General features: G+C 69.6%; 2 protein-coding genes across 2 annotated transcripts in view; one reads left to right on the forward strand and one right to left on the reverse strand.

The window, feature by feature from the left end:
• Nucleotides 1-8,773, forward strand: part of LAMA5 (laminin subunit alpha 5) — a gene marked incomplete at its 5' end in the record, with an annotated part of 35,263 nt that extends 26,490 nt beyond the window's left edge. Inside the window, 32 exons of the mRNA XM_084247117.1 lie at nucleotides 79-230; nucleotides 300-410; nucleotides 544-655; nucleotides 752-922; nucleotides 1,072-1,268; nucleotides 1,348-1,464; nucleotides 1,580-1,734; nucleotides 1,935-2,076; nucleotides 2,154-2,256; nucleotides 2,667-2,777; nucleotides 3,395-3,574; nucleotides 3,661-3,809; nucleotides 3,884-4,054; nucleotides 4,140-4,276; nucleotides 4,352-4,505; nucleotides 4,726-4,859; nucleotides 4,933-5,095; nucleotides 5,349-5,471; nucleotides 5,553-5,704; nucleotides 5,777-5,909; nucleotides 6,006-6,149; nucleotides 6,220-6,350; nucleotides 6,424-6,603; nucleotides 6,680-6,815; nucleotides 6,899-7,029; nucleotides 7,118-7,310; nucleotides 7,379-7,537; nucleotides 7,628-7,787; nucleotides 7,869-8,002; nucleotides 8,077-8,170; nucleotides 8,277-8,396; nucleotides 8,524-8,773. Of these exons, the coding sequence (XP_084103243.1) occupies nucleotides 79-230; nucleotides 300-410; nucleotides 544-655; nucleotides 752-922; nucleotides 1,072-1,268; nucleotides 1,348-1,464; nucleotides 1,580-1,734; nucleotides 1,935-2,076; nucleotides 2,154-2,256; nucleotides 2,667-2,777; nucleotides 3,395-3,574; nucleotides 3,661-3,809; nucleotides 3,884-4,054; nucleotides 4,140-4,276; nucleotides 4,352-4,505; nucleotides 4,726-4,859; nucleotides 4,933-5,095; nucleotides 5,349-5,471; nucleotides 5,553-5,704; nucleotides 5,777-5,909; nucleotides 6,006-6,149; nucleotides 6,220-6,350; nucleotides 6,424-6,603; nucleotides 6,680-6,815; nucleotides 6,899-7,029; nucleotides 7,118-7,310; nucleotides 7,379-7,537; nucleotides 7,628-7,787; nucleotides 7,869-8,002; nucleotides 8,077-8,170; nucleotides 8,277-8,396; nucleotides 8,524-8,678 (4,604 nt within the window). The 3' untranslated portion in view covers nucleotides 8,679-8,773. The remainder of the gene's footprint in view (nucleotides 1-78; nucleotides 231-299; nucleotides 411-543; nucleotides 656-751; nucleotides 923-1,071; nucleotides 1,269-1,347; nucleotides 1,465-1,579; nucleotides 1,735-1,934; nucleotides 2,077-2,153; nucleotides 2,257-2,666; nucleotides 2,778-3,394; nucleotides 3,575-3,660; nucleotides 3,810-3,883; nucleotides 4,055-4,139; nucleotides 4,277-4,351; nucleotides 4,506-4,725; nucleotides 4,860-4,932; nucleotides 5,096-5,348; nucleotides 5,472-5,552; nucleotides 5,705-5,776; nucleotides 5,910-6,005; nucleotides 6,150-6,219; nucleotides 6,351-6,423; nucleotides 6,604-6,679; nucleotides 6,816-6,898; nucleotides 7,030-7,117; nucleotides 7,311-7,378; nucleotides 7,538-7,627; nucleotides 7,788-7,868; nucleotides 8,003-8,076; nucleotides 8,171-8,276; nucleotides 8,397-8,523) is intronic.
• Nucleotides 8,774-8,923: 150 nt separating this feature from the next.
• ADRM1 (ADRM1 26S proteasome ubiquitin receptor) lies at nucleotides 8,924-13,201 on the reverse strand. Its single transcript, XM_084247307.1, has 10 exons — nucleotides 13,146-13,201; nucleotides 12,406-12,619; nucleotides 11,871-11,987; nucleotides 10,741-10,864; nucleotides 10,454-10,540; nucleotides 10,052-10,133; nucleotides 9,639-9,871; nucleotides 9,354-9,511; nucleotides 9,169-9,271; nucleotides 8,924-9,078 (listed from the first exon to the last, which is right to left on the reverse strand). Exons 2-10 carry the CDS (start codon nucleotides 12,616-12,618, stop codon nucleotides 8,975-8,977), a joined length of 1,221 nt encoding a protein of 406 aa, XP_084103433.1. The 5' UTR covers nucleotide 12,619; nucleotides 13,146-13,201; the 3' UTR covers nucleotides 8,924-8,974.
• Between the last annotated feature and the right edge of the window lie 6,110 nt (nucleotides 13,202-19,311).

A 19,311-nucleotide genomic window follows, 5' to 3' on the forward strand; every position in this document is an offset into this window, starting at 1 on the left:
CTCCCCAGCCTCACTCTGACCCCCGGCCCCCTGCTGGCCTCAGTCTGAAGGCCCCAGGCTGACCGTGCCCCCCTGCAGTGTGCGACCACTGCGTGGTGCTGCTGCTGGACGAGCTGCAGCGCGCCGGCGCCCTCCTCCCCGCCATCCGCGAGCAGCTGCGCGGCGTCAACGCCAGCTCCGTGGCCTGGGCCCGGCTGCAGCGGCTGGAGGCCTCCATGGCGGACCTGCAGGTACAGCCCCTCCCGGAAGCCCTGCCCGCTGCCCCAGGCGGGCCCCTGCTTACCGCCCCCTCCCCACAGAGCCAGCTCCGCAGCCCCCCCGGGCCCCCCCACCATACCCAGCAGCAGCTGGAGGAGCTGGAGCAGCAGAGCGGGAGCCTCGGGCAGGACGCACAGCGGCTGGATGGCCAGGCAGGACCCCGCCCCAGGCGCCCCGGCCCCTCCCCGTCCCGCCTCCCCCGTCGCCCCTCCCAGGACCCCCGCCTGGACGCAGGCCCCAGCCCCCACAGGGGGACTCTGGGCTGATGAGGCGCTGCGTCCACAGGCCACAGGGGCCAGAGCGCAGGCCGGGCGGCTGCTGGACAGCACCGAGGCCACGCTGGGGCGGGTGCAGACGCTGCTGGCGGGCATCCAGGCTGTGGACCGCACCCTGGCAGGTGGGCGCTGGCCTGCGGAGCACGCGGAAAGGTGCTCAGACCACCGGGCGGCGGGCGGGCAGCAGCCGGCTGGGCCCTCACGCCCCTCCCCCACAGAGCTCGCGTCTCAGACAGACCGGCTGGCCCCGGCCAACGCCTCGGCCCCGTCCGGCGAGCAGCTGCGGCGTGCGCTGGCGGAGGTGGAGCGGCTGCTGGCGGAGATGCGGGCACGTGACATGGGGGCCGCGCGGGCGGCCTCTGAGGCCGAGCTGGGCGAGGCCCAGAGATGTGAGTGGCGGGTCCGGCGGGGCGGCGGGGCGGCTGGAGTCCCGGCTGAGGTCAGCACAGAGCGGCGCCACTAGCCCTGGGGAGGCGCTGGGGGCCGGCGGGCACCGGGGTCGCTGCCCGACTGACCCTCCCCAACCACCTCTGGCCAGCCCTGGCCCGCGTGCAGGAGCAGCTGACCAGTCGCTGGGAGGGAAACCAGGCGCTGGCCGCACGCACCCAAGAGCAGCTGGCGCGGCACGAGGCAGGCCTCATGGACCTGCGGGAGGCCCTAAACCGGGCGGTGGCCACTACCCGGGAGGCCGAGGAGCTCAATAGCCGTAACCAGGAGCGCCTGGAGGAGGCCCTGGTGAGACCCCACCCCGCCCGCGGCCCCCGGGACCCCCCCCCTCCTGCTCCTCCTAAGCCGCCCCACCCCCGCCCACCAGCAACGCAGGCAAGAGCTGGCCCGGGACAACGCCACCCTGAGGGCCACGCTGCAGGCCGCCAGCGACACAGTGGCCCAGCTCTCTGAGCTCGTGCTGGGCATGGACCAGGCCAGGGAGGTAAGTGGACGCCCAGGAGGCTGGGGGTCAGGCCCAGTGGCGGGCGGAGTGCCCTGAGGACCCAGACCAGGGGCGGGAGGCCCAGGACAGTCCACCAAAGCCCGCCCGCCCCCAGGAGTACGAGCGCCTAGCCGCCAGCCTGGACGGGGCCCGGACGCCACTGCTGGAGAGGATGCGGGCCTTTTCCCCGGCCAGCGGCAAGGTGGACCTGGTGGAGGCTGCCGAGGCCCACGCGAGGCGGCTGGACCAGCTGGCGCTCAACCTGTCCAGGTGTGGACCCCAGGAGGGGGCCGAGGGAGCGGCCAGGCCGGAGGGCCCAGATGCGCCGGAGAGCAGGGACGGCCCAGCCGAGGGCCTCAGGACAAGGGTGGGGAGGCCGGGGCCCAGGTGGCCTGGCCCCAGCACCGTGGGGGGAGGGCTGCGTCCCAGGCCCCACCTGCACCCCTCAAGCCACCCCGGCTTCCCCGCAGCATCATCCGCGGAGTCAACCAGGACCGCTTCATCCAGCGGGCCATCGAGGCCGCTGACGCCTACAGCAGCATCCTGCGGGCCGTGCAGGCCGCTGAGGGCGCCGCACGCCAGGCACTGCAGCAGGCCAGACAGGCCTGGATGGTGAGGCCAAGCCCTGCCACCCCCGTGGGAGCCCCTGCTCCCGACAGCTGGTGTGAACCGCCCCGTCCCCTCTGCAGACCGTGGTGCAGGGGGGCCTGGTGCCCCAAGCCCAGGAGACGCTGGCCAACAGCAGTGCCCTGGAGGCGGCCGTCCTTGGGGAGCAGCAGAGGCTGGGCCGTGGTGAGTGCAGCTTCGCAGGCCTCGGGCCTGGCACAGGTGGGCCAAGGCTGCTGTCCAGCTCTGCATATGGCCCTGGGGCCTGGCACCGGTCACTGCTCGCTGTGGCCCGTGGTGGCCCCGGGCTGGAGCTGGGGGCTGACACGGACCAGCCAGCAACGGGTTACTGTCCTGGGCCGGGAGCCACGGTGGGGTGGGGGTGGCCGGGCGGACTCTGCGCCAGGCTCTGACCCGAGGATAACTACATTTGTTGTGGGACCTGGAGGCTGCCCAGACTCGGGTTGCTCCAGTGCCTCCCTCTGAGCCACGGGCACTCGTCAGCCTGTCTGTGTGCTGTGGTTGACCCCAGCCAGGAGGCCGACGGGCCCGCAGGGGGGGCTGGGACTCCTCAGCTGAGGCCGCCTCTCCCGCAGCATGGGCAGCCCTGCAGGATGCCGGGACCCAGCTCCGTGATGCACGTGCAAAGCAGGAGCAGCTGGCGGTCCGAGTCCAGGAGGCGCAGGCCATGCTGGCCATGGACACAGGTAGGCCAGGCCCCCCGCCTGCCACCGCCATGTGTGGGGGTCACCGTAGCCAGTGTGGTGAGGGTGGCTCTGCTCCGTCCAGGCCTGGGCCAGAGCAGCTAGGCACCCTCCATCTGGGGGACAGACATCAAGCAAAGTAGCCCCATGGGGCAGGAGGCCCTGGAAGGTGGAGATAGCACAGCAGGGGCAGGGCGAGGCTGCAGGGGTGGCTCCACCCTCAGAGCCAGGGTGCTGGCTCTCGGGAGCACTTCTGGGGTGTCTGGTGTGCACCATGGGAGCAAAGAGGCCAGCGGGACCGAGGCCAGGGTGCGGGGTCTGGGGCAGGGAGCAGACCTCATCTGACCAGGCTTGGGGCTCCCCATGGCCAGCTGCAGCCTGGAACACTCCAGCAAGTCCAGCCTGAGGGCCAGGCTCCCAGGAGAGGGCCCAGAGGTGTCAGGCGGCCCAGCTTCGGGCCGAGACTGGTGTGAAGCAGCTGCTCTGGGGGTCTCATGAGCTCCGCGGGGCCTTGAGGTCCCTGTGGCTGGGTCTGCAGGGGGACCTGGCAGGCCTCGAGACCCTGGGAGGGGAGACCAGAGCGGTCCCACCCCTGCTGACCTGGCCTTCCGTCACCACAGACGAGACGAGCAAGAAGATCGCCCACGCCAAGGCCGTGGCCACTGAAGCCCAGGAAACAGCCGCGCGTGTGCAGGGCCAGCTGCGGGACATGCAGCAGCAGGTGGACCAGTGGCAGGGCCAGTACGGGGGTCTTCGGAGCCAGGACCTGGGCCAGGTGGTGCTTGACGCTGGCCGCTCAGGTCAGTCTCTGGCCTGATGCCCCCAGGGCGGGCGGGCAGGGTGGGGGGGGGGCTGGGCTCTCAGGGCTGTCCCCTCCCCTCTGCAGTGTCCAGCCTGGAAAAGACGCTGCCGCAGCTGCTAGCCAAGCTGAGTGTCCTGGAGCACCGCGGGGCGCACAATGCCAGCCAGGCACTGTCTGCCAGCATCAGCCGTGTGCGGGAGCTCATTGCCCAGGCCCGCGGGGCGGCCAGCAAGGTGGGCACAGGCGTCGTGGAGGTGGGTGTCTGGGAAGCCGGGCGGGGCTGACCAGCCGTGCACCCCCCACGCAGGTCAAGGTGCCCATGAAGTTCAACGGGACCTCAGGGGTGCGGCTGCGTGCCCCGCGGGACCTGGCTGACCTCGCTGCCTACACTGCCCTCAAGTTCTACCTGCAGAGGCCAAAGCCAGCGCCTGGCCAGGTGGCTGGCGACCAGTTTGTGCTGTACTTGGGGAGCCGCCAGGTACTGGGCGGGCTGGGCGGGAGTGGGGGCAGGTGGCAGCACACGCGGTGGAGGGGCAGCTGACCCATGAGACGCCCGCACGCAGGCAGCCGGGGACTACATGGGCGTGGCTCTGCGGGACCAGAGGGTGCACTGGGTGTACCGCCTGGGCGGGGCGGGCCCAGCCACCCTCAGCATCGACGAGGACATCGGAGAGCAGTTCGCAACTGTCAGCATGGACAGGTGGGAGGCCAGCCCACGGTGCCAGCCGGCCAGCCCCCCTGGCCCGGCCGCCCCTCACCCGCCCTCCGTCCTCAGGACCCTGCAGTTCGGCCACATGTCCGTCACGGTGGAGAAGCAGACCATCCACGAGATCAAGGGTGACACCGTGGCCCCGGGGGATGAGGGGCTGCTCAGCCTGCGGCCGGACGACTTCGTCTTCTATGTGGGGGGCTACCCCAGGAACTTCACGGTGAGCTGGTCCAGCGGGTGCGCATGCCTGCCAGACTCTGACCACGCCTGCCCTGCCCTGCCCTGCCCTGATCCCCAGAGCCAGACCCCTGGCCGGCCCTTGGCGCCCACTGGGCAGCCCCGTGCCCTCGCCAGGGAGCAGAGCCTTGGTGTCCAGCTGCAGTCCCGCCCCTGCCCCGCTCGTCCTGGGAGGGAGCTGCCCTGACCAGCTGTGCCCACAGCCCCCCAAGCCCCTCGATTTGCCGTGCTACCGGGGCTGCATTGAGATGGGCACGCTCAATGAGGAGGTCATTAGCCTCTACAACTTCGAGGAGACCTTCCAGCTCGACACGGCGGCGGACAAGCCCTGTGCGCGGTAGGTGCAGCCCTGCGGCCGCCCCCGGCTCCCCGCCGCCGCCCGCGGCTGACCGCCGCCCGCCGCCCTGCAGCTCCAAGTCCACCGGTGACCCCTGGCTGACAGACGGGTCGTACCTGGATGGCTCTGGCTTCGCCCGCATCAGCGTGGAGAGTCAGATGAGCAACGCCAGGCGCTTTGAGCAGGAGCTGCGGCTGGTGTCCTCCCGCGGGATCCTCTTCTTCCTGCAGCACCAGGCACGTGGCCGCGGCCCGGCCCCACGCGCGGCCCCGCCCACCCCGCTCGCCCCGCCCCCGCGGCCCCGGCCCCGCCCGCCCCACTCGTCGCCGCCCCGCCCGCTCCACTAGTCCCGGCCCCGCCCACCCCACTCGCCCCGCCCCCGGTCCCACTCGCGCCGCCCCGCCTGCTCCACTCGCCCCGCCCCTAAGCCCCGCCCGCCCAGCTCGCCCCGCCCCGCGGCCCCGCCCCCTCACCTGCAGCCCCGCGCAGGGCCAGTACCTGTGCCTGGCGGTGCGCGCGGGCCGGCTCCAGCTGCTCTACGACTTCGGCGCGGGCCCGCAGGAGGCCGTCCCCTTGCAGCCGCCGCCGCCCCTGACCGCGGCCAGCAAGGCGGTGAGGCGCGGGGCCGGGGGAGCGGGGGGCCGGGCCGGGCGGGGGCGGGCACGGCGCCCCTGAAGCCCCGTGCGGCCCCAGATCCAGGTGTTCCTGCTGCTGGGGGGCAGCCGCAAGCGCGTGCTGGTGCGCGTGGAGCGGGCCACGGTGTTCAGCGTGGAGCAGGACAACTCGCTGGAGCTGGCCGACGCCTACTACCTGGGGGGCGCGCCGCCCGACCAGCTGCCCGCGAGGTGAGCGCGCCCGCGGGGGGGGGCGGGGGGGCGGGGGTCTGGGGAGGCGGCCCTGACGCTTGACCCCCGCAGCCTGCGGCGGCTCTTCCCCTCGGGCGGCTCGGTGCGCGGCTGCGTCAAGGGCATCAAGACGCTGGGCAAATACGTGGACCTCAAGAGGCTGAACACCACGGGCATCAGCTTCGGCTGCACCGCCGACCTGCTGGTGAGCCCCGCGCCCCCGCCGCGCCCCCGCCGCCCGCCGCGCCCCCGCCGCGCCCCCGCCGCCCGGCCCTCACCTGCCCTCCGCGCCCTCCCGCAGGTGGAGCGCGCCGCGACGTTCCACGGCCACGGCCTCCTGCCCCTGCCGCTCCGCGACGCGCCGCCGCTCTCGGCCCACGTGTACTCGGGCTTCGGCTTCCGCAGCGCGCAGGCCAGCGGCCAGCTCTACTCCCGCGCCGCCCCGGTGCGTGCCGCGGCCGCCCGGCGGGAGGGGCGGCTGCGCCGGCACCCGCTGACCTGGCTGTGCCCCCCAGGAAGGGCCCTGTGAGGTGTCCCTGCAGCAGGGCCGGGTGACGCTCAGGCTCCTGAGGACCGAGGTGAAAACTCGAGGGGGCTTTGCCGACGGTGCCCCCCACTACGTGGCCTTCTACAGCAACGCCACAGGGTGAGCTGGTCCCGGCGCGGGCGGGCGGGCGCCAGTGGTGGGTGCAGGGCTGGAGAAGGCTGCTTCCCCTCAGGGTCTGGCTCTACGTGGATGACCAGCTTCAGCAAATGAAGCCCCACCAGGGGCCGCCGCCCCGGCCCCAGCCCCAGCCGGAGGAGCCCCCTCGACTGCTCCTGGGCGGCTCCGGTGAGTCCGGCACCTCCCGCCACGTCCACAACTTCAGCGGCTGCATCAGCAACGTTTTTGTGCAGCGGTGAGCTGGGATGGGGTGCGGGGGTGGGGCGGCAGCAGGGAGGGGGCACCCCTTGCTGACTGCTGCCGCCCCGCAGGCTCCAGGGGCCTCAGCGCGTGTTCGACCTGCAGCAGAGCATGGGCAGCGGCGTCAACGTGAGCTCTGGCTGCGCCCCCAGCGCTCGGGCCTTGGAGCCGCCCCCTCAAGGACTTCGGGCCACAACAGCTCGGAAGGTGGGCCCGGGGGGTGTGGGGGCACAGCAGGAGGTGGGCAGGAAGGGCCCGCACACACCCATGCGTCCCTTCCACCGCCCCAGGCCTCTCGCCGGAGCCGCCAGCCCACAGACCCGGCCTGCACCTCGCCTGGGCCGCTCAGGGCCATCCCAGAAGCCTACCAGTTTGGCGGCGCCCCGTCCAGTCACCTGGAGTTCGCAGTCCCCAGGCACTGGTAGGGCTGGGTAGGGCAGGGCAGGGCAGGGCAGGGCGGGCTGGGTGGGGGCAGGGGCCGCCCAGACTGACATTCTGCTGGCTTCCAGGGCCCACCTCTCCTTGCTTGTCCGCCCCCGATCCCCTCGAGGGCTGCTGGTCCTCGCCGCCCCCCAGAAAGCCGGCACCCCCTCCCTAGTTCTCTTCCTGAGCCACAGACACTTCGTGGCTCAGGTGGAAGGCCCTGGGCCCCAGCCTCGCGTCCAGAGCCGCCAGCGCGCGCGGGCCGGCCGGTGGCACACGGTGAGTGAGGGCCGGGAGGGGACCCAGGTGGGCCCGGGGCCTCGCCCTGACCGCCCTCCCCGCCCCAGGTGTCCGTGCGATGGGGGGAGAACCAGCTCCAGCTGGCAGTGGACGGGGCCCAGGTCCTGGCCCAGGCCGCGCCCGGCCAGCAGCCCCGAAGAGCAGAGGAAGCCGACCCGCACTCGCTCTTTGTGGGAGGGGCGCCCGCCCGCCGCCCCCCACTCCCGGTGAGGACCGTCTCCCCAGCCCTGCCCCGGCTCGGGTGTCTCCCTCCTCGCGCCCGGGCCTGACCCCACGCCGCCCTTCTGACCCTGCAGGTGGCCCGTGGCCCGGGGTTCAGTGGCTGTGTGAAGAGGCTGAGATTGGATGGGCGGCCCCTGGGGGCCCCCAGGCGGATGGCAGGGGTCACTCCGTGCTTCTCAGCCCCCCTGGAGAAGGGCCTGTTCTTCACAGGCAGCGGGGGTGTCCTCAGTCTAGGTCTGTCTGGTGCTGGGGGCCGGGGTGGGGGGGTGGCGGCGCCCCGGCCTAGTGTCCTCCCCTCACGGCCCCTCCCCGCAGCCCTCCCCGGGGTCACGCTGCCTGCCGTGGGCCTGGAGCTCGAGGTTCAGCCCCAGATGGCCACCGGTCTCCTCCTGCACCTGGGCCAGACCCAGGCACCCCCCTACCTGCAGCTGCAGCTGCAGGACAAGCAGGTAAGCCCGGAGCAGCCCAGGGCAGCCAGCCTCCCGCCTCGGCTGGCAGGCCCTCCTGACCGCCCGCCCCCCAGGTCCTGCTGCGGGTGGACGACGGCGAAGGCGCGCTCTCCACCTGGGTGACACGCCCCGCGGCGCTGTGCGACGGGCAGTGGCACCGGCTGGCAGGTGAGCAGAGTCCCCTGGCCACGCCCGCCCTCCGCGGAGCAGGGGACTGTGCGGGGCGCAGAGGGAGGGGCCCTTGCGGGGCAGCCACGGGAGCCTGTGCCCACAGTGACCAGAGAAGGACGCGAGCTGCATCTGGAGGTGGACGTGCAGCGCAACGGCACGCGGGGCCTCCTGCCCGTGGCCTCCACCCCCGCGCGGGCACCTCTGCACCTTGGGGGCCTGCCAGGTGAGTGTGGCTTCAGCCTGCAGGGGGAGCCACCCCTTGGGGACCCGGCCTGAGGCCCGGCTCTGAGGCACCCGTGGGACACTGGCCCGGCTCCAACCCACCTCCCTCCTCTTCCCCTGCGCCCCAGAGCCCACAGACGACGCGACAGCCTGGACGCACCCTCGGCCTCCCCCCTTCCGCGGCTGCGTGAGGAACTTGGTGGTGAACGGGTCCCCCGTCTCCTGGCCTCACGCCACGAGCATCCAGGGCGCTGTGGGGACCGGCGGCTGCCCGGCCCCATAGCGCAGCTGCCCCAGCCCGCGTCCCAGCCGCGTGTCCAGCGAGGAAGACGGACCTTGTGTCTGGAGCCGGCTCAGAGTCCGCCTTTTGTGACCAGTTTTCCCCTCCTACGCTTTCGGCGTCACTGAATTAAAACTAAAACTGAAAGCGCGGCCTGTGTCCACCCGAGCGCGGGCTCTGACGGAAGGAACGGGGAGGCAGGCGGGGCCCAAGGGGGGCACGCGGGAAGCCAGAGCTGGCAGGTAAGATTTTATTTAGGGGTGCACGGCAGCGGGGACGCAGGGCAGTGGGCCGCAGACCTAGTCCAGGCTCATGTCCTCCTCCTCGTCCTTCTTGTCCTTCCCGCCGCCCTCCTGCTCGGGCCTGGCGCTGTCCTGCATGGCTTTGGCAAACGCTTCCACATCTGCAAGGCACGCCCGGAGTGAGGCGGCCCCCGGGGCCGGCCAGCAGGAGCCAGACCCGAGCTCTGGGGCGGCCCACGGCGGGTACTTACCGCCCTTGTTGGCGGCCTCCACGGCCTCCGCAGGCAAGCCGAACTGGCACATGAGGGGACCCAGCTGCCCCGAGGCCAAGGCTGCACTGAACATGCCCAAGGCCTGCAAGGCAGAACCAGAGACCAAGTCCACGCGAGGCCCACCTGGGCAGGTGGGCGCGGGGCGGGCGCGGGGCGGGGCCTACCTGCTGGAACTGGGGCGAGGTCAGCGTGTTCTGGATCTCCTCCGCCGTCTGGGGCAGCGACTCGCCCGAGGGCAGGTAGGGCAGCAGGCGCTCCTGCACGTCCGCGTTGGCGAGGATGGGCGCCATGATCTCGGGGGTCAGCACACTGGCCAGGTCCACTAGGGTGCAAGCGCAGGCCTCAGGCCTCGAGGGCAGGCAGCACCAGATCCCGGTGGCGAAGCTGGGCATGGCCGGGAGGGGGGCACAGGGCGGGAGCACCCCCAGCCAGGCGCTGCAGGGCGCTACCTTGCTGGCCGCCGCCTGGCCCGGCTGGCACGTTCATGGTGGCCAGGATGCTCTGCAGGTCGCTCAGCTGGATGGGCTGGGTGGGGCTGGCGGCCGTGCTGGCTCCGCTGCCCGAGCTGGGCGCAGGGCTGGGGCTGGTCGCAGAAGCAGCTGCTGGAGCAGAAGGGGCGGGGGTGGCACGCGCGGAAGAGGCAGTGGAAGACGGGGTGACCGCTGCCGACTGGCTCCGAGAGCTGGAAGAGTGAGGGGGCGCTAGAACGGCCAGGCATCCAGAGGCGCCCGGGACACGCCCATCCTGCCCCAAAGGGCCTCGCCGGACACTAGGGAAGAGCCCGGACCCCTGGAGCCACCTGTCCTGCCGCATCTCCGGGGAGGCGAGGATGCCAGAGGGGGCACCACGCGTCCAGGCTCACCTGGACGAAGAGCTGCTCGCCGGAGGACCCCCGCTGCCCAGTAAGCTGGCCAGGCCCGGCCCAGTCAAGGCCCCTAGCCCGCCTAGGAACAAGAAGACCACGGTTCAGCTGGCACGGCCATCTGGAGGGTGACCCTCCTTCCGGTGGAGATACGCACGGGGGGGGGCGGGGGGGGCGGGCTTGGACTGCAATGCCCACCGGCTTAGTCTCCACATCAGGTCCCTTCCCTTCCCCTCCCCCTGGTCGCCCAGCCCAGGACGAGACAGCGTTCTCGGCGTGCACTTGACACCCCACCCACCCCGGGGAGGCGGCCCTAGGCTGGCATCCCCAGGGGGAGCCCAGCCCTGGAAGGAGACGGTGCGGGGACAGTGCAGGGGCAGGCTGGCGCGGCCAGCGCGTTACCTAGGCCTCCGAGGCCGGCGGGCCCGATGAGCTGCATGAGCTGGCTGTGGCTCATGTTCCCCAGCAGGCTCTGGAGACCGCCCTCCCCTGGAAGACAGGCGTGCATGCACGGCTCCCACCATGCCCAGCTGACCCCCACCACGGTGCCTGGCAGCTGCGGCCTGAGGCTCACGAGTGGAGACCAAGTGGGTGGGTCCTGACTGGGAACCTAACCCCCGCTCTGTGAGGGGTCCGAGCCCCACAGCACCTGCTCCGACCCCCCGGCACCCACAGGAGGGCCACGTTACCACCCAGCGCTGAGAGCTCGTGGCCGCCGCCGCCGCTGGCCCCCAGGGCACCAGGCATCGGGGGGTTGTTGAGATACTCGTTGACCTTGCGGCAGTGCTCCTCGTCCTGGTCAGTCTTGGGCTCCTGCGGGTGAGGACACGGCAACAGCCACAGCTGAGAAGCCCACGGCACTGACCTGGTCACCCACTGGCTGCGCCCCTCGCAATGGGGCCCTCAACATGCACAGGAGGCCCCATGGTCCAGGACACGCCGCGTCCCAAGCCGAGTCCTGCGATGCCAGCCCCAGGCTGCCCACGGGGCTGGGGACAGCAGCGAGCACGGCAGGCGGGGGCGGTGGACAGTGGGGGTGAGATTAGGGGCGGCTCATCAGACCCAGAACAATGAGGCAAAGCACCCAACTCAGTCCTCCCAGGCTCACTGCCATGCACCGGGTGCCTGCAGGGCACAGCCAGGCCACAGGGCAAGAGTGGCAGGCGACACTGAGGCCGCAGACCAAGGGCCCCAACTGAATTTGCAAATAAAGTTTTCTTGGGACAGGACAGAGCCTGGGGCTGCCCTCCGCGGTCCACACACCAACACCGCAGAGGCCATGCCAGCCCCCGAAGGGCATGCTCTCCCACTCGGCTCTTGAGCGGGGGGCGGGGCAGAGCTGCGGGGGGCAGGGTCACCAGGACCAAGGCCAAGGCACAGGCATCCCTCCAACCCCAGGCGGTCAGCGCGCACGTCCTCTCACACATTCACATGTGGTTGTTCTTCACACCGTGCCGCACACTACAGAGTCAGGCCTGACAACCCCCAGCAGCTGATGCCAGAATGGCACTGTCCCCCGAGACCCCCACACAGCACTGGGCAACAGCAAGTCTCTGAAAAGCTGGGGGAAGGACGTCCTTTCCATAAAAAAATGCAGGGAGACGCGTGGGGTCACCCCTGCTGCTGCTCTAGGGACCCTGCAACCTTCGGGTGGTCCTGGGAGCCGCGTGCTGGCTGGGGCGCTGACAAGGGCCCGGACACCAGACGGGACCCACCACCTGGTATGTGGAGCAAACTCCCCTGTCAGGGAAACCAGTTTCTGACCTAAATTTCCAGTAACGCAAAAGCAAACAAGGCACAAGCAGCGCCTCCCGCCTACCTGCATCCAGAAGAAGAGGCGCTTGGACCCCGCCTTGAACTTGAGCACGTAGACCCTCCCGCTGGGGCACTGGGGCACGCGCTTGAACTCGCAGTCGTCGGGGAAGATGATCAGGTCCTGCAGAGACACACAGGGCCTGGGCTGTGCCTGAGCCGCGCGCCCACCCCGCAGGGGCACCCCACAAAGGGGGAAGTGGAAATGGCTCAGGGCCCCAAAGAAGGGAGTTTCTCGGCTCTTAAAGAACTTTTGATGTTTGGGGAGCAACGCTCAGGGGGAAGATGTCGACTGGGCAGGCTCCCAAACCTGATCCCACGATCACGCTCTGTGACGCCCCATGACAAAGCAGGGGACTCCCACGCTCCCCCGATCCTGGGCACCCAGTCCTCAAGGGTCCAGGTGGACCCTGCCAGGAGAGGCGATGTGGCCTCCAGGCCAGCAAGAGCCCAGGGAAGCGGCGCGGGCAGCGGCACCGCGCACCCCGGCCGGCCCTGGGTTGAGGGCTGGAGGCCCAAGCCGGGGCTCAGGCAACACTCACATCTTCCACGTTCCCCGACGTCCTGTCCTTCCAGCAGAAGTGGATGAGGGAGTCGTCCGTCTGCTGGATGTACACCAGCCCTTTCCGCTTATCGGGGGTGACGGTGGTGCCCTTCAGCGACATCTTCCCGGCCCGGAACTCCACCAGGTACTTGTTGGAGGCGCCGCGGGAGCCCGGCACCAGGCTGGGGAACAGCGCGCCCGACGTCGTCATCCTGAAAGCGGGGGCAGCGCAGCGCGTCAGCCCGCGGGCCCGGCCCCCGCCCCCCACCCCGCCCCCCCGGGGCCCCGTACCCCCCGGGAGCCCCGCTCCCACCAGGAACCCCCCGGGCCCCCCGCCCCCCGGGGCCCCCCGCCCCCCCCCCGGCCCCCGTTCCCCCCCGGGGCCCGCCCGCCGGAGTCCGCTCCTGGGGCCCGGCCCCCGCCCCCCACCCCGCCCCCCGGGGCCCCGTACCCCCCGGGAGCCCCGCTCCCACCAGGAACCCCCGGGCCCCCCGCCCCCCGGGGCCCCCCGCCCCCCCCCGGCCCCCGTTCCCCCCCGGGGCCCGCCCGCCGGAGTCCGCTCCTGGGGCCCGGCCGGGGCCGCCGCGTCTCAGGTTTCTCAGCAGAGTCTCCCCGCGCCGCCCGGGCCGCGGCCGCGAGAGCCGGAGCCTCCCGGGACGGTGCGGCCCGGCCTGCCCAGCGCGGCCCCCGCCGCCCCCGCCCCCGGGGCCCCCCCACGCCCCCCCGGCGCCCCCGCACCTGGCCCGCGCCGAGACTCGGCCGAGAGGCGCCGCTCGGACTCGCTCTTCCTCCTCGGCGCCTGCCGGGCCCCGCCGGAAGCCGCCTCTTGCCCCGCCCCGCGCGCCGCTCTCGCTGCCGATTGGCCCCCATCAGGCAGGGCCCTGGCCCCGGCCAGCGAGCGATTGGCAGAGGCGCCCGTCCATCAGCCCTCGCCTCCCGCCCCCGCGCCTCGGCTCCCTTCCGGCGGAAGCGCGGGCCAGAGCGGCCCCTATTGTTGCTGTGTCATAGGGGCGCGGCGGCGGCCCCTGGCGGCGGCGCCGGGAATGGCGGCCGGCGCGCCTGCGGGGCGCGGGGCGGGCGCCCCCGAGCGCCAGGCGGGGTCACCTCGGGGCGCCCGGCAGGGGCGCAGGCTCGCTGGGCCGTCCCCGAGGGGGTCGGGTTTACGGCCGCGGCGAGACGCCGGCCCCAGCGTGGGGCAGTCGGGGGCCCGGAGGCCGGCGGCACCCCGGGGGGCTCGCGGGCGGGGCGGGGGCTCGCCGCCCCCCCGCTGGGTCGTGATCCCCAGCGCGGAGCTGGTTCGGGGGGGGGGGGGGGGGGGCGTCGCCCACTTCGGCGAGCGGGGCCCGCTCCGCGCGTCCTGACCGCCCCGAAGCGCCTCACTGCAGGCCGACGCGGTGGACGTCGGCGCCGGCGGGCCTGGGCCTCGGCGCCAGCGGGGGGCTGCGGGGCCGTCACCCCGCGCCGCGCCCCCCCCCCCCCCCGCCGCGCCCCGGCCCCCCCAGCTGCGCCTCCGCTCCCACGCGCGGGGGCCCGCGCCCTGCGTCTCCTGCGCGTGGATCCTTCAGGACACCGCACCCCTGTACCCCGCAAACCGCCCGGATTGCGCCTTCCGCCGTCAGATGGGGCCGGGCCGCCCCCGGACCCCACAGCCCCGCCGTCTCGGGCCACTGCTTGCCTTTGGTTCTTTTAAGCTTTTTAAGCCTGATTTATTTACGTGCGTGTAGAAGAGCTGGGGTGCAGGCCAGAGGTGCGGGGGTGAGAGGCGCACCAGAGACAGTGGGGAGCAGGACAGGCGCTGCCGGAAACCCCTGCTGAGGGGCAGCGGAGGCAGGAGGGGTCTGCCGCGCCGTGTGGGTCGCCCCCTGGCCGGGCTGGCACCGCGGAGGGCTTGCTGGCGCTGTCTCCAACCGCGCGCCCGGGAGGCCCTGTTTGCTTCTCGGTGCCGGCGCCCGGGCGTGGAGCGGGCGCTGAACGCCCTTGCACCGCTGGCTCCCCTCCAGGGCCTGTGCCCCGCCGGGCTCCTCCCCGCGGCTCTGACCGCAGAGGCTGGCCGGTGGGTGACGCCTGCCTCCTGTCCTCTGCTGCTCGGTCGGTGCCTCTCGGCTGTGACCTCTGGCTCCCCGAAGATGCGAGGGTCTGATTTGCATTTATACCAGCTCAAGCACAATAACAAAACTCCCCTTACAGCTATCCCTGTTGTGACCACAAAACCGCGTCCTCTTGGTCGTCACCCCAGAACACGGCCTGAGCACGCCCTGGCCTCCCCCAGGCAGAAAGCAGGCGCAGGAGCCAAGGCTGTGGCTACTAACACCATCTTTAGGACTAATCTTTTAAGTCTGTCTCAAATCGCGTGGCAAACAGAGAGTACCTGCCCCGATCTTCCGTGTGCGGGGGCCGCTGCCCTCAGGCCTGCCTTCACTTCCCCAGGCGGCTTCTCGTTCCTGCAGGTGTCAGGCACGGAGCCGGGCGCAAGCCCCCCCACGGCCGTTTGTCAGGGAAGGCCTTCGCCGTTGGAGGGAAGAGTCGCCAGGTAGACGTGTTCTGGGCCGCGGGCTGGCTCCCACGGGCGCGGCCACCTGCCCACCTGGCCGCCACGGCCCGAGCCCCTGCCACCCCCGTGGCTGTGCCTTGTCTCCGCCTTGTCTCCACCTGCTGGGTTCGGGGTTCACTGTCTTCGTCTTTCGAAAGCCTGACGGCAGCGTGGGTCCGCGTGGATCTGCGCGCCCCTTGGCTGGAGTTGGCTGAGACTTAAGATGTGCATGTTCATGTCTTTCATCACATTGGGGCGTTTTCAGAGATCGTCTTTCCAAATAGCCTCTCCGTTCCCTTCTCGCGCTCTGCCTTGGGGCTCTGGGGTGCGCAGCTGGTCTGTCGGGGGTGCCCTGCAGTTTCCTGACTCCATTTGCTTTTTTCAGTCTTTTTCTCTTTCTGCTGCGCAGACACCACTTCCGCGGCCCCGCCTTCCAGGTCTCCGAGCTTCCTTCGCCGCTCAGATCTGCCTAGGGTTAGGGTTAGGTTTGTTCATTCCAGTCAATTCTATGTTTCAGCGGCAACATTTTTCTTTCACTTCCTTTAGGTTTTGTGTCTCTTCATGGATACTTCCCTTGGTAGATGTTTTTTCCTGACTTCCCTCACACCCTCCGTGGCTATCTGAGCCCCTTTGTTATTTCAGTCTGGCCGGTGGAGGTGCCATTAGGGCTTTTCCGGAGAGTTTCTCAATTTTTTCTTTACTGTTCCTGCTTCTTTGTATGCTTTGTGGAATTTTACTGAACAATGGTATTTAAATTTAATAATGTGGTGACTGGAAATCAGATGCTCCCCCGCCCCGGAAGCTGCTAGAGGTTGGTTTCTCCTTGTTGTTGGGCTTCCTGCTGCTGCAGCCACCCCTGTGCCCAGACTGCCGAGGTGCGAGCTCAGTCCTCTCGGGAGGCCTCCCAGGCCCTTCCTGGGGCATATGTGGTCGCTTTCTAATCTTCCTTTTACAATTATTTTTGAGTGACGGTCTTTAATGTCTGACTCCCACAGGGGAAAAGAGAAAAGTGATGGGGGGCGGTGGGGGGGAGGGCACTGGCCCATTAAATTCCCTGCAGTCACCTCACCTGAGCGGGAGGAGCAGAAAACCATGGGCCAGGTGTGGCCACAATGACCACCCACCTCTTTGTCTGCTCTCGGTGACCAGAGCGGCCACGAGCCATGGGAGCACAGGACCCCTCGCTCCTCGCGCGCTGCGTCCCAGCTGGCCCAGGGACATGCGTGAGGCCGCCTGCAGGGGCAAGGGGCCGGGCGGGGCTGAGAGTGGACATGGACCGAAAGGGACCACAGTCCAGGGTCCAAGACTTGGCTCGGGGTGCAGGCCTTCTGGGGACCCCAGAGCTCCAGGGCCGTGAGAGCAGGCAGACTCCAGCATGCAGCGCTGCAGGCCGGGCCAGGGCCTGGTGCTTCCGCTCGGCCATCTTCCCAGAGACCTCTGCACCCCGGCCCTGCCGTCTCCACGGTCCTGCTGCTCTGGGGCTGGTGTTCCGAGACCTCCGTGGGCAGCCTCCCCACCCACCTGTCCCCGCCACGAGCACCATCCCCTCATGTCCCGTCGCGGGGGGCACGCCTCGCACTGAACATGCTCACTGCCCCGCAGCCAGCTGCTGAAGGACATCTTCCTGCTCTGCGTCCTGGCCACAGTGGGCGCTGCCGCGACAGATGTCGAGCCACCCTGGAAGATGTGTCCTCGGCTCCTGCGGTCAATCCCGGGCCGTTGCTGTCGGCCACCTGGGGCCCAGCCTGCGGCCCCTCCAGAGCGAGGTCCTTGCTGGGAGCCCATGTCTGGAAAGCAGCAAGGCCCATTTTGGTCCTGTCCTTTATCCCTTCCAGAGACATGCAGTATTTTGGAGGGTTCTGTTTAGGGGGCAGCCTGCACGGGGAAAGTGCTGGGGTGCCCACAAGGGCCCAGGGCCTGCCTCTCCACTGCTTCCTTGTGACCGGGGCCACAGCCAGCGCAGTGCCCGACACCTGCGGCTGCTCCATCTGCTAGTGCCGGTGTGCCTGGCGGCCCTGCTTCACTTGGTGCCAGGGCTGAGATGCCTGTCTGGCCAGATGGCTCTAGCACACCCGCAGGCCTCGATGCCCGGGGCAAAATCAAATGCCAACGCCTGGGGCACAAGCACTTTCCTTTGTGCCCCCAAAGTCCATCCCCACGGACAGCAGCATTCAAAAGGCACCCCGTCCTTACACCAAAGCCACCCTGGCCGGAAGGAGTGGTGAGCGGGCACCCGGTCCTCTCCCTGTGGGCCACTTCTCAGTCACGAAAAGCTCCCTTTGAGGGCCAGTCAGCAGGGACAGCGCCGAGGGCCCGCCTCGGGGGCTTCTGAGTGTTGGCCCCGCAGGACCAGAAGTTTCAGTGTTGTCAGTCACAATGAGTGACTTTGCAAAGGCGACATGTCATCCGCCGGGACTTCTGGAGCAGGCGTAGCCGCTGCTTGGTGACAAGCCCTGACCCCGGCCTTGGGGCAGGCGGGCGCGTTACCCAAGGCGCCGAGATGGAGCTGTGAGGATGAAACGGGGCTGGCTGCTGAGAGCCCAAAGGCCAGACAAAGGCTGCAGTGGAGGCTCAGCAGTGGGGAGCGACAGCACCCGAGGACGGTGCCCCGTGGAGGGCAGGGCAGTCTGTGGGTCTTCTCCGTGCACAGCTGCGGGGACCCCAGGCTGCGGGACCAACCCCCACGGATGTAGCTTACAAGCAGGGGAGATAAAGAGCTCACTGTGGCCGCAGTGGTGGCTGCCTCACCCAGAGAGCGTCCAGTGTTTAGATGTAAGGAGAGCACCAGTCACCTGCCAACAGGCTGGCCAGCACTGGCCAGCAGGGACGGTCACCACTGGTCATCAGGAGGCGGGGCCAGAGAGACCCAGTGTTCCCAGCTCTGTGTGAGTTGTTGGGTGACCCCAGGCCCAGGGCCCGCGTCCCGGTCTCAGCAAGGTCTTCAGCTTCTCTTCCTTCCTGTGAGGTCGGCTGTTGGTCCCCTTGCTCTCCTTGGAGGCCAGGAAGGGAGTCTCCTCGGCTCCCTCCACCCCACATCCTCTTTCAGGGTGCCCCGCCCACGAGCTGATTGCGCCATTTTGAATCCTATGGCTGTTTGGACCATTTAGCACCAATCAGCTCATAGCTCGCACCTGATTGGTCCATTCTGTGATCCAGGCACTAGGTATAAAAGGGAGGCTCCTGGGTTTTGAGGAGCCACAGCCAGAGCAGGCCTGTGGTGGTGCAGCAGGTGAGAGGCCACTGCCGGCTCTCACTGCTGAGGCAAGGTTCCGGTTCTAAGACCGCCCTGGCACAACATGGCTGTTCGACGCTGCCGCCTGCCATCTTCCTGGGGCACAGGTCCTGGCCAAACAGTCGGTCGGCACCACCCGCTCTCCGGAGGATGCCTCTGCTCCGATGCTGACTGCAGGCCTTGGATCTGACCCCAACCCCAGCTACCAGTTTCCAAAGTGACAAAATCAAGCTTTCAAAACAAGGATTGCCTTCAGAGTGTTTTAATTACAAATGTGACTTTGCAGCCCAGACACACAGGGCCAGCACCTCTCAGGGGACCCACCGCTCCACCCAGAGAGCTGTGCGCACGGGCGTGGGCAGAGCCTGTGCACACAGCAGGTTGTCTGCGGTGCTGACGCTTCTACAGAAAGAAAACAGTCACTGCTAAAGATGCGGGCTGAGATGGGCGCCGACTCTGGCCAAACACCTCGATGCCTCCGCAGCAGCAGGTGCCCCGAGCCCCTCCCTGGCGTGTGCAGGACTTGGCGGCTTGTTTTACACATGCATGCGGGGACCAACGCCCCAGAGCTGCGCTACGGGTGAAGCAGCTCAGCTGGGACGTGGGCTTGGCCTGCGGGCCGGGGAAGCCCTGGAGACCAGAGGGCACAGGCGGCTGAGGTGGGCTTCCCCAGGGGCCATCGGGGGCCTCCGTCAGCCGCTCAGGGCTCCTGGCTTCATGTGGATAGCATACGGCTGGGGGGCAAAGTAGATCCTGCTCTTCAGCAAAATACTATTCAAGTAGTTCTACCTTAAATATCTTAAAAGCAATCTTTACATTATTGAAGACTGGTAAAAAATACAGAATCTGACAACGTCTCATTTCATTCCACCTGATGCTCTGCAATCTCGCCGTCTCCTGTAGCTCACAAAGGGACCCCTCATCCCGAGAAAACAGCGGGATTATTTCCGAGACCCCTGCTTTCAGGGGCAGAGCCCCACGCACAGCCTCGCCGCGGCGCTGCAGGGAGGCCCGGCCCTTCCCCGCGCGTCCTTCGGGCGGGACAGCCTGCGGGCCCTCGGCTAGGCCGCCCACCGCTCGGAGGGGCTCGCAGACTGTTTTCTTTTCAAACCACTACGAAAACGTGATGGTCCCAAGTGAAG

Source organism: Talpa europaea (genome assembly GCF_964194135.1).
Source record: "Talpa europaea genome assembly, chromosome: 11".
Taxonomy (NCBI): domain Eukaryota; kingdom Metazoa; phylum Chordata; class Mammalia; order Eulipotyphla; family Talpidae; genus Talpa; species Talpa europaea.

Bases quoted from the DNA above. Each gene is read 5' to 3' on its own strand.
- ADRM1 (XM_084247307.1), bottom strand. From the start codon at position 12,618: ATGACGACGTCGGGCGCGCTGTTCCCCAGCCTGGTGCCGGGCTCCCGC. The intron at 10,541-10,740 runs GTAACGTGGCCC...CCTGTCTTCCAG, and splicing joins CGAGCTCTCAGCGCTGGGTG to GGGAGGGCGGTCTCCAGAGC. The intron at 9,079-9,168 runs GTAAGTACCCGC...CGTGCCTTGCAG, and splicing joins GGAGGCCGCCAACAAGGGCG to ATGTGGAAGCGTTTGCCAAA.